Source organism: Hyperolius riggenbachi, chromosome 3 (genome assembly GCF_040937935.1).
Source record: "Hyperolius riggenbachi isolate aHypRig1 chromosome 3, aHypRig1.pri, whole genome shotgun sequence".
Lineage (NCBI taxonomy): Eukaryota > Metazoa > Chordata > Amphibia > Anura > Hyperoliidae > Hyperolius > Hyperolius riggenbachi.
Genome location: NC_090648.1, coordinates 53,197,822 through 53,210,378, shown reverse-complemented (window position 1 = coordinate 53,210,378; position 12,557 = coordinate 53,197,822). Strand labels below are relative to the sequence as shown.

The 12,557-nt window shown below is 43.0% G+C and overlaps 1 protein-coding gene across 1 annotated transcript in view; it reads left to right on the top strand.

The window, feature by feature from the left end:
- The first annotated feature begins 993 nt into the window (after nt 1-993).
- C3 (complement C3) overlaps nt 994-12,557 on the top strand; it is a 140,268-nt gene continuing 128,704 nt past the window's right edge. Inside the window, exons 1-4 of the mRNA XM_068274111.1 lie at nt 994-1,088; nt 3,775-3,961; nt 4,051-4,213; nt 5,685-5,755. Coding sequence (XP_068130212.1) covers nt 1,027-1,088; nt 3,775-3,961; nt 4,051-4,213; nt 5,685-5,755 — 483 coding nt within the window. The 5' untranslated portion in view covers nt 994-1,026. The remainder of the gene's footprint in view (nt 1,089-3,774; nt 3,962-4,050; nt 4,214-5,684; nt 5,756-12,557) is intronic.

Genomic DNA, 12,557 nt, shown 5'->3' with positions numbered 1-12,557 from the left:
TTAACGCTGCCGGGACTTGTGCAGCAGCAGGATAAGCTGTATATCGTCTGTATCCTGCGCCCAAGTCTCCTGGCGGCAATTTCATATGTACACCTGGCGCCCCCATGAAGTAATATCTGAGCACAGCAGCATCTATGCTCAGAGGAGACATATTGCTGTTCTCTGCTGCCAGGTTACGTGATGACACACGTGGAGTCACAAGCAATGCCATTTGGCTGCATTTTAATTGCATTTGAATGGTGTTTGTGGGCAGCTGAACTCCCTTACAAGCGCGTAGTTCAGACTCCCTCCTGAAAGACAAGACAAATAATATTTATATTGTGTTTTCCTCCAGGCGGACTCAAAGCGTTTGAGCTGCAGCCACTAGGTCATGCTCAGTAGTCAGTAGTTTGGGAGTCTTGCCCAAGGACTCCTTACTGAATAGGTGCTGGCTGCTTGCTGAACAGGAAGAGCCGCGATTGGAACTCGGGTCTCCTGTGTTAGAAATACAATATTAAATATTACAAAAAATACAATATAATAGTAAAATATCAAAATGTATCTAAAACTGATTCATCTGACATCAGCTATTCAGCCTAGGCACAGGAAGCCTCCTCACTGAGGAGGGCTGCAGGGGACTGGGCCAACATTTATTCTGGCAGGGGGACTGTAAGGAATTTTAGTAATAAAGTCAAGTGGATAGATACTTTGCTTATCAAAACATCCCTGCCTCTGATCCTGCAGGACCCCTAATGTCAGCCAGGCCCTGTGTTTACTTTCAGCAGCTCTCTGTGTGCTCATGCAGGAGGACAAAGGTTGGATCCTAAATCTGACTCTGTACCTGTGTGTCTCTGGTAATAGTGTGAAGGGCATGCAATCCTTGTGTACCTGGGCACATTGTGAAAGAATTCAGCAGTTACTGGAAGTGATGGAGTTTGGTTTGTGCCTCCCCCTCCCCTCTCTCTCTCTCTCTCTCTCACTCTCTCCACAATACAGCCAGTATAAAGCCAGCTGCCCAGCCGAGGCTGCACTAAACCTGGCTGCACAATGGGGTGCAGAGCTGTGTGTCTGACTCTGCTGGTCCTTCTGGCTGGAGCCTACGCCCAACAGTGAGTACTGACAAGCAATGTAATATATCTACTGTATTATCAGAGCATAGTAGTTTGGACAGCACGGTGGCATAGCGGTTAGCACTCTCGCCTTGCAGTGCTGGGTCCCCGGTTCATATCCCAGCCACTATCTGCACAGAGTTTGTAGGTTCTCCCTGTGCCTGTGTGTATTTCCTCCAGGCACTCTGGTTTCCTCCCACATCCCAAAAACATACAGATAAGTTGGTTGGCTTCCCCCTAAATTGGCCCTAGACTAGGATACATATACTACACAATAGATACATAGAAATATGACTTTGGTAGGGATTCAATTGTGAGACCCTCTGAGGGACAGTTAAGTGACAAGACAATATAATCTACAGGGCTGCGGAAGATGTTGGCGACGCTAAAATACTAAATAATAATAATAGTAGTTGATAGTGGTTTAGAAATTGATTTAGTAGTAGGTATAGTAGGCTGAGAAGCAGTGGTAGGGAGTTTAGTAGCTACAGTAGTAGGTTTTACAGTAGTAATAATTATAGTTGTACTAGCAAGATGTGAAATAGGTTTAGTAGTAGTAATGTTATTATTGTTATTAGTAGTAGTAGTGGTAGTATCATTACTACTCAATCCCTACTATAGTCCTATGTCTATGCATGTATCGTGTAGTTTATGTATTGTAGTCTAGGGCCTATTTAGAGGGAAGCCAATTAAGTTACATAGTTATTTTGGTTGAAAAAAGACATACGTCCATCGAGTTCAACCAGAGAACAAAGTACAACACCAGCCTGCTCTCTCACATATCCCTGTTGATCCAGAGGAAGGCAAAAAACCCTTACAAGGCATGGTACAATTAGCCCCAAAAGGGAAAAATTCCTTCCCGACTCCAGATGGCAATCAGATAAAATCCCTGGATCAACATCATTAGGCATTACCTAGTAATTGAAGTTATCTGTATGTTTTGGGGATCTGGGAGAAGACCGGAGTGCCTGGAGAAAACCCATGCAGACAAAGGAAACATACAAACTCCATGTAGATAGCGCCCTGGCTGGGATTCAATTCGGGGACCCAGCGCTGCAATGTGAGAGTGGTAAGCACTACGCCACCCTGCTGCCCAATACAGTACTATTACTAGCTGGTTTAGTAACAGTAGCAGAAGTAGAAGGCTAAAAAGTAGTTCCTCTGAATTTTGGGTCCGGTGTGGGTCCACAGACAGGTAGAAATCTGAGACAAGGTCTGGAGCAGCTTAAGAGAGCAGCAGCTAGCATGGGCACGCTCAACGGATATTAGTGAAAGTAGTAATAGCAGTAGTTGTAATGGTAATAGATTGAAAGTAACCGGAGTAGGTTTAGCAGTAGAAGTAGTATCAGTAGTTGCAGTAGTTGTAGCAGTAGAAGTAGATGTAGTCAGGCCTGATATCCACTGGAGCTTTGTCAAATCACCGCGATTTCGGAAAACGAAAAGCATCACATTTACTTGTGCAATTTCCCGAAGTGATCGTGATCTTCCGGTAACTGTTGGCTATGGATCGCTCCGGGAAAATTGCAAAATTGCTGCAGGACCCACGATTACTGGGTATTTGAGGAAAATGTGAGGAAACCACCTGCTTTGAACTGCATTAGCCAAGCATGTTTTAAATCAGTAAAAGTAGCACTAAAAGTGGTGATAGCAGTAGTAATAATAGCAGTAGCAGTGGTAGTAATAGTAGCAGCAGTAGTAGTAGCAGCTGTAATCATAGTAATAGCAATAGTATTTGTAGTAGGTGTTGCAGTAGTACAGCAGAGTCTCAGTTATATGGCACTAACAGGGATTGGCTGATGCTGGATAAGGGTGCTTTCTCGTTGCTTGAGACCCAGTGTTAAGAATAGGCCAAGCTAATATAGTACTATACCCCACTCTATATACAGTAAATGCCATCAACTCTGCATTAAATGTTAAAATAATATCAGAGGCGTTGCTAGGATCCTAAGAGATCACTTTTGGACACTATAGCACCAAATTGTGGGTGTGGTCATGGGTGGAGCCAAATTTACATGACCCTAAGTAGTCCTGCCCAGCAAAATGTTGGATGAAGCCTCCCAATTTTATGTGGACATGGAGAACTTTGCTTATTGGAGTCGTCCAACTGTACATTCTAAACAATTTGGCTCTCAGCTTAGACCTTGTCTTAGATTTTGCCCCTTATGTGATGAAGTTTCACATCTCTTTTCTAAAGATGTGGAACTAATCAAGAAACATCCCTGAGGTTCACAGTTCTGAATAGAATATTTATACTGTGATTGCAATCAATATAGACTACAGTACAGGGAATACTAAGATAGCTAATTGGTGAACCAGAACCAGTAGATGCAAGCCTGCCTCTTCCTGTCCACAAAATTGACTTTAGCCAAAAGTCACATTTTTCAAGTAGAGATCATGAGAACTGGGGGAAATGAGGAAAGGAATGGACAATGCACAGAGGTATGTGGATCCAGCAATAACTTTTCTCTATATTTCCCTTAGGCAGCTTTGCCTCAGGTCAGGTGTACTTTAAGCCTGATATAGAATCCCCATTCAAATAAAAGAAAAGTCTAAAATGTTGATCTATCATCAGCTCTGAACTAATATCCACATTGATGAAGGGTCTGCTTCAATGTCACACGAAGTTTATCATTATCAATGCCACACGAGGGCTATCATTCCGGCTGATGTAATCTTTTTGTTGCAGATGCGTCCTCATAACTCCCAATGTCCTACGTGTGGAGAGTGAGGAACTCATTGTCGTGGATGGGCATAGCCGGGCTTTTGAAGCTGATGTTGAGATCCAAGATTTTCCCCATAAGAAGTTAAGTTTGGCCAAAGTAAAAGTCTCTGGAAACAATGGTAACAATTTTCTCGGCACAACAACAGTTACGGTAAGCCAATAATGTATATGAACAATTATTCATTGCAACAATGTTGGCATGTTACGTATACTGTAATATTTCTTCTGGTGGCTTCACAGATTCCATCTAAAGACCTTCTGAAGGACCGAAAAGCCAAACAGTTTGTGTATGTCATTGTGAGATCCCAAGTGTGCAATCTAGAAAAAGTGGTTCTACTAGGATATCAGAGTGGATACACCTTCATACAAACCGACAAGACCATCTACACGCCAGGATCTACAGGTAGAGTAGTTACATTCAGCACAAGGGAATTCTGGTATGCTGTGATGAAGACAGAACACTTTAGGTTGTCAGAGTTAGATGCTTAATTTAGGTCCTGATGAAGTCGAAGCATTTTGTTGGGTCTTTTTACTAGGGTTGGATGCTTCATATTATCACCAGTGTTCAAGTATTATACTTTTAATAAGCCATGTTTTTTTCCCCTTTAACCACTTTACCCCCGCGCGTACGTATTTCTCCGCCCCTTTTTCCATCCTTTAAAAACCAGGGACGGAGAAACACGTACTTTCCGCGTTCCCGACGCTGTCCGCGCTCCCGCTCGTAAACACGCCGCCCGCCGCTAGTAAAACCGCCGCCGCCCGCTCGCCCGGAGATCAATGAACGGGAAAATCCATTCCCGTTCGTTGATCTAAGCCCCACAATGACCCGCTGCTCTCCTATGGGCAGCGCGATCATTGTGAGAAGAAACTCACGTGTCCAGCCTCCTTATTCTTCCTCCAAGCTTCCGGAAGGAGGCTTGGAGGTCGCAATAAAGCAAAAAGTTACTGTGGCCATCTTGTGGCCAAATAGTAAACTACACCCTACACATTTTTCACATACAAATAAATGACTTTTACACAAAAAATTAACTCATTACCTCCCACACTCCCCATTTTTTTTTTTTTGTAATTAAAAAAAAATTCAAAAATTTACAATTAAAAAAAATACATAATTAGTTACCTTAGGGACTGAACTTTTTAAATATTTAAGTCAAGAGGGTATAACACTGTTACTTTATAAACTATGGGCTTGTAATTAGGGATGGACGCAAAACTGAAAAAAATGCACCTTTATTTCCAAATGAAATATTGGCGCCAAACATTGTGATAGGGACATAATTTAAACGGTTTTATAACTGGGACAAAAGGGCACATAAATTTCATGGGTTTTAATTACAGTAGCATGCATTATTTAAAAACTATAATGGCCGAAAACTGAAAAATAATTTTTTTTTCCCCACATTTTTCCTATTTTCCCATTAAAACACATTTAGAAAAAAATAATTCTTGGCATAATGTCCCACCTAAAGAAAGCCTAATTGGTGGCGGAAAAAACAAGATATAGTTCATTTCATTGCGATAAGTAATGATAAAGTTATAGACGAATGAATGGAAGGAGCGCTGAAAGGTGAAAATTGCTCTGGTGGTCAGGGGGTAAAACCCCTCAGTGGTGAAGTGGTTAATCTATACCAGTTGCCTGTCTGTCCTGATGATCTTTCTAGTTAGTAGTGCCTGTATCACACATCTGGACTTGGACAAAGCAACTAATTAAAATCAATATTGCAGTGGAAGGTGGAGAAGGGCACTGCACCAATAAACATTTTGGCCGAACTTAGGTTTAAGACGTAATCTTGAAATATTGAAACAGAGTACAAAGAAAATGACCACATGAAAAATACTCTATGTGAAAAAAATGATAATCTTCTTTTTTACAGTTCTTTACCGGATATATTCAATGGACTATAAGATGTCTCCTATCAATAAAGCTATGATTGTTGAATTTCTGGTAAGAAATTTGTCTGCTTTGTAATCTAACCATCAATGCAGGATAAATAATATGTTATACTTGCTATATAATGAAGTACAGCGCTGCGTAATATGTTGGTGCTACATAAATCTAATAAATAATAATAATAAACAAGATAATTTAATGCCTGCAGAAAGAATGATAGGGCATGAGTAATAAAAGCATGATGTACCTGTCAGGGCTGCGAGTCTCACTTGCGCTGCAGCTGCCAGCAACATATCGGCGTCTTCCAGGTCCGTGCAGGATGATGTCAGCTGCGCTCCGGCTGGGCTTCCGATTCTTGGAGTGTAAGAGGGCGGACGCACACGCTGTCAGCGTCGCTCCTCTTATTCACTTAGGAAGCGTGTCAGATGACAGCCGCCTGACACACAGGGATCCACCTCTCCATCCTGATTTACGGGCGCGCCTAATGTGTCACCCAGGGCTTCTTAAGGCTTCCTCTGTCAGTACCACGTTGTCTGTTCTAGCTAACACTTCATAGTGAAGGCTTCAGACCTTAGTCAGATCCGTGTGTGCTTGAACCGGCAGGACCCCGGGGATTCGCACTTAGCTCAGGAATAAACATATTATTGTGATTGTATTATTGACCTCTGCCTTGCCTCTTACTACTCTTCTGCCTAACAATTCTGTACCTTTGCCTATCTGATATGTTGCCGACCTCTGCCTGTATACTCACTCTGATTTTGCCTTACGATTTTGTACCTTATCTGTCAGATCTGTTAATGACCCTGCCTGTTGACCATTCTCATAGCTGTATCAGTGACAGTACTGCCTTCTGCTGTCACTGACTGTTGTACATTTCTTCTGTCAGGGAACGTCTATTTTCTGTCTGTCTGCTAGTGCCCTCATACACTAGCAGAATCGTTACAGTACCTATATACAGTAAAAGGTTTACATACATTGAGGGTTTTTTCTTTAAAACTCACTTTATAATTCCTCCATAGAGTACTGTACTTTCTGGCGTGTAAGACTACTTTTTAACCCTTGAAAATCTTCTGAAAAGTCAGGGGTCGTCTTATACGCCGGGTGTCATTGAAGCCGGGTGATACGCCCTATCCTGTTACCGACTCTTAGATCTCACTGCTGAGGACTGTAGTGAAGAGGCTCAGGCACACGTGTGCAAGATCTGAGAGGCAGAGAAGGAGGTAAATAGGATACAAGGGCGGGGCCAGACAGGTGAAAGAGGCGTGTTTTACAGGCACAGCACAATCTATTTTTCCATACCGCTCTGATAAACAAGGAGACCAGGAGAGCTGACCAATCCACTTAGGGAGAGTTAACCAATCCAACCAGTCAATCGCCTATATACTGTTATATACTGGGTACCACATAGAGTACAGCGCCAATATCTGTTCATACTAAGCACCACTATATTAATTTTTTTTTTAATTTTTATTTGGTGTGCATTTGGAAGAGGGGTAGTCTTATACGGCGAGTATATCCCAAACTCTATATTTTAACTGGAAATGTTGCGGGGGGAGGGGGGGGGGGGGAGGGTCGTCTTGTACACCCAGTCGTCGTATACGCCGGAATATACGGTATACTATATATTATTATATAACAAAATTTGGCTTATTATTTAAGATATCTTTTTGATGCAGAGTAAAAATAACTTTTTATCCAACGATGTTCACAAACAGAATAGCTCTCTTTTTGTTGATTATATCACAATTCCAGCTTAGATACACTTTGTTAAAGTGGACCTGAACTCTTGCACAGGACAGAAGGAAAACATAGAGACATGCACCCTGTATGTATTTAGAGAGTTTAGCCTGTCTAATTCCCCCTCATTTGTATTGAATCAGAAGTTGCAATCTGATCTCTCCCCTGGCTCAAATGACTGCCATGGCAGAGATCAGGGGTGCTCGGATACCTTTTTTCAAAATCCGAATTGATCCAGATCCGGATACCCAGATATCCAGAACCAGATCGGATATTCCAAATCCAAACTTTCAGATATCCGCGTTCATGCGAATATCCGAACGCATTATCTGGGCTATCCGGGCGGAATCGGATATCCGAATAGAAAAACTGGTAGTGGGCTTTAAATTGCTTTTAAAACGTTTTTAGGGTAAATGAGGCATGTAGCATTATGTTTTTTTTAAAGGGAAACACTAATTGATGATGTGGGGACTTGAAATCCCCCTCCCCCCCCGCCGCCCCCAAAAAATGGCTGTCAATTAACATCCGGACTATGTTCCAGACATTGTGCAACCCACATTGGGCTTGATTCACAAAGCGGTGCTAACCTACTTAGCACGTCTAAAGTCTTTAGACACACTAACCAGGGTGCTAAGTAGGTTAGCACCGGATTTCTCAATCAGATCGCGTGCTAACTTTGCGCGCGCAAAGTTTTATATGCGCAAAGTTTTAGGCGCGCTAAGTTCCATAGGCTTTAATGGGCACTTCGCACGGAGCGCTCTGCGCTCTGTGCAGTACGCGCGTAAAGTTTTATGCGCGAACAGCTTGTTTAGACGTGCTAAGGGGGTTTTCACAGGCGTGCTAACAGTTAGCACCGCTTTGTGAATCAAGCCCATTGTGTCCAAAGTCCGCCCGCACATCTGGGACATGACAGTTTTCAGCCCAGGCCCCCCAAAAAATTACACAGCAATTGTATTTTGGGTTAAATATAGGTGGTATTAGCACAGCAGCAGTGGCCTGTGGCACCCTGGCAGTGGGAGCAGCACAGGCAGCAGGAGCAGGGCAATGCAGCAGCAGCAGGTGTAACGTCTTCCAGGAGGCAGGAGCATGCCAGGCACTTGGCAGTGGCACGGTGCACTTGGCACGTGGCACTTGGCTTGTGGCACTTGGCACTTGACACTTGACACTTTGCACGTGTCACGTGGCACTTGACACTTTGCACTTGGCACTTTGCACTTTGCACGTGTCACGTGCCACGTGCCACTTGTCACGTGCCACGTGGCACGTGCCAAGTGCCACATGCGAAGTGATGAGTGACAGTCAGACAGCAGAGGAGAAGACACTAGTGCACACTAACTGTCACACTGCTCACAGTACAGCAGTTCTGTAGTAAGCTGACACAGTAGTACTATTACTCTAACAACTAACTAGCACTGACTGCAGTACTGCTAACTACACAATTACACAGTAATCCTATTCCCTAACTATACTGTAGCTAAGGTTAATAGCAGGCCAGCAGCTGGCCTGATCTGTGCATAGCACACACACAGACACATAGCAGCTGCCTGCAGCAGCCCTGCAGCACACACTCTGACTGTTACTGAATGAAATCAAGCTAGCTACCTAATAAACAATTGAACAATAGTGTAGTGATAGTGAAGGGGTTAATCACTGAACAGCTTTAGGTTTATCACTGTATACAGCACTTGCTAGGCCATCAGCACTGGAGCATGTCTCTCAGTGAGTATTCAGCAAGGACGATATTTCTCATCATGGTAGCCCTCCTTATTATACAGAGTGGCCTGGCCAGGGTTCCTTTCTGTGATTGGTGCTAGGGCTTAGGCTGGGAGCCCTCTGATTGGCTCAATGAGGTCAGGTGGGGCTGGCCAGGGTTCCCTTCTGTGATTGGTTGCTAGGGCTTATGCTGGGAGCCCTCTGATTGGCTCAATGACGTCAGGGACCTCATCTCCTTAGTTACAGTATCTGGATTCAGATCAGATATCCGCGCGGATATTGTGGATATCCGGGTATGCGACCAAATATCCGCATAGTGTGAAGCGGATTTGGACCTAGGTATCCAGAATCCGAATCCGGTCGGATAGCTGAAAAAAGGTTGGATATCCGGGTTACCCGAATATCCGGAATCCAGATGAGCACCACTGGGAGATGACAGATAAGCTCATTTGAAAGCACAGGCTGTTAACAATATGTCTGCTTCCATGAATCAGGAAGTAGATACAGTGCAGATTTATTTTAGGATTTGTATCAGCTGTAACACAGAAATGTTTTTTGTTTAAAGGTTATCATGCTGTTGTGTATCTTTTAGAGCAGAGAGGACATTCTGAGTTCAGGTCTGCTTTAACTCTGCCCTTAAATGATATGATAAGGCCTACCATGAAAAAAATGGGGTTTCAAAATTTGGGCACCCAGTAATCTCAATAGGAAACTATCTGTATTTAATACCGATATTTTACTAATTAATTGTCAAAAATTATAGCAAAATATTGGTATTAAATACCAATATTTAACTATAGCTAAACCTAAGCTTATTCTCCCCAGAACCCTCCCCCCTGATGCCTAACCCTAACCTTCCCCCCTTCCCCATACAAACATCCATCCTGATGCCTAACTCTAACCATCCCCCATTTGCACAAGCACCCTTCCAGGTGCCTAATTGTCCCCTCCCACCGCACAAACCCCTTCCTGATGCCTATTTGGGCACTTCCGCAGGGTTCCATTACATTTATCGGTAAGGAAGGGAAATTTGGGCACTGTATTCTAGCCTATTCTCACACAGAACGCTCCCCCCGATCCCTAAACCTTAAAGTGAACCTCCAGACTAAAAATCTACTCAGCAGAACTGAAAAGGCTTGGTGTTTCTTTAACAGTTTCACTGCTTCAGAACTATGTTTCTCTTATAGAAGTCTCACTTGTAGCTGCATCTTTAGCTAAGCTCCGCCCCATCAAAGAAAACTGCCCAGGCTTTTTCACCCTGATGCTGTACAAAGCATGATGGGGTTTCCTATGTTGTTATTCATGTTGCCTAGCAACTGGGAGGGGTGATCAGCACACAGGACAGTTGGAACTGTGTCTCATGCTCCCTGTCACCTCCTTTCAACCAAAAAGATGGCTGCCCCCATGAAATCAAAAACATTTGCCTGTTCTTTTAAAACAGGATGGGTAAGAGATTATATTACCTATCTATTTTAATTAATATGTAATTTAATGACAGTATGTTTGTTTAGGCTGAAGTTCCTCTTTAACCTTTCCCCCTGCACAAGCATCCTTCCTGATGCATAATCCTAACAGCCAAGGTCAGAACTAGACTAGGGCCCCCCTGCAAAATTGATAGCATGGGGCCCCCTCGGTCCCTGAACCCCATGTGGGTCATGTGATCAGGAGTCAGCACATGGCAGCAGGAAGTGTTCTGCTGTGAAGCAGCATCTGTAAGCAGCAAAAAAATTACAGATGCTCCTGCTACTCGCTACCCTGCATGGCAGGGGAGGGTGGCAGGGACGTTTTTTTTGGCTGCACTTGCGGTTGGGGAGAGGGAGGAGGAGGGGCCCCCAAAGCCTCTGGGCCCCCCTGTGATGGCAGGGGTCGCAGGGGTGATTGCTACGCCCATGCTAACAGTCCCCTTTGCAAAAAAACCCTTCCTGATGCCTATATATTGCCTAACCCTGGGCTCTAAACAGCAGCCATAACTGCTGTTCAGCTCTAAATTGTTATAAGTGGTTGTTTTCTTCTCAAATACGAGTGTTTTGTATTCTATTTACTTTTCAGGACATCGGCTGTATTTAACTAGCTGTGTAACTAACTCATTTACATAGATAAAAGACCTGTTTTGTTTTTGTTTTGTTTTTTTAACACCTGCATTGCAGGGAAATGTAAAGGGACTTCAGATAATTTCTAAGTAGGGCAAGTACTACTTAAAGGGGCACTACAGCAAAAAACTGTAAAATTTAAAATATGTGCAAACATATACAAATAAGAAGTACATTTCTCCTAGAGTAAAATGAGCCATAAATTACTTTTTTCCTATGTTGCTGTCACTTACAGGAGGTAGTAGAAATCTGACAGAAGTGACAGGTTTTGGACTAGTCCATCTCTTTATAGGGGATTCTCAGGGATATATTTATTTTCAAAAGCACTTAGTTTTTTGGCAGTTGGACAGAGCAACTGCCATTCACTGTGTAGGGAGCAGGGAAGCTGGTCAGCATCATTGTTTAAATCCTTTTTAGGGAATATCTTTATAAAGAATAAAAGCCTTGCTGAGAATCCCCTATGAAGAGATGGACTAGTCCAAAACCTGTCACCTCTGTCAGATTTCTACTGCCTACTGTAAATGACAGCAATATAGGAGAAAAGTAATTTATGGCTCATTTTACTCTAGAAGAAACGTACTTCTTATTTGTAAGATTTAAAATATGTGCAAACATATGCAGTTTTTCGCTGTAGTGCCCCTTCCTCCGAAGAAGCTGGTTGCTCCCATTAAACGGCTGTTAGTCCACCCCCCACACCCTTGTGTTGTATCTGATGTAATGACTGGAATAAATGTAGTAAGCAGCGACTCCTTGGTGCCCAGCGTCATCATTCTACAGTAGCAAAAACAACATATGTGAACCCCTTGGAATTATATGGATGTCTGCACATATTGGCAATAAAATGTGATTTAATCATTATCTTCATCTAAGTCACAACAATAGACAATCACAGTCTGCTTAAACTAATACCACACAAATAATTAAATGTTTCCATGTTTTTACTGAACACACCATGTAAGCATTCACAGCGCAGGTGGAAAAAGTATGTGAATCCCTAGACTAATGACATCTCCAAAAGCTAATTGGAGTGAGGTGTCGGACAGCTGGAGTCCAATCAATGAGATGAGATTGGAGGTGTTGGTTACAGCTACCCTGCTCCATAAAAAACACACACCAGTTTTGGGTTTGCTTTTCCCAAGAAGCATTGCCTGATGTGAATGATGCCTCGCACAAAAGAGCTCTCAGAAGACCTAAAAAAAGAATTGTTGACTTGCATAAAACTGGAAAGGGCTATAAGAGTATCTCCAAACGCCAGTTCATCAGTCTACTGTAAGAAAAATTGTCTATCTATGGAGAAAGTTCGGCACTGCTGCTGC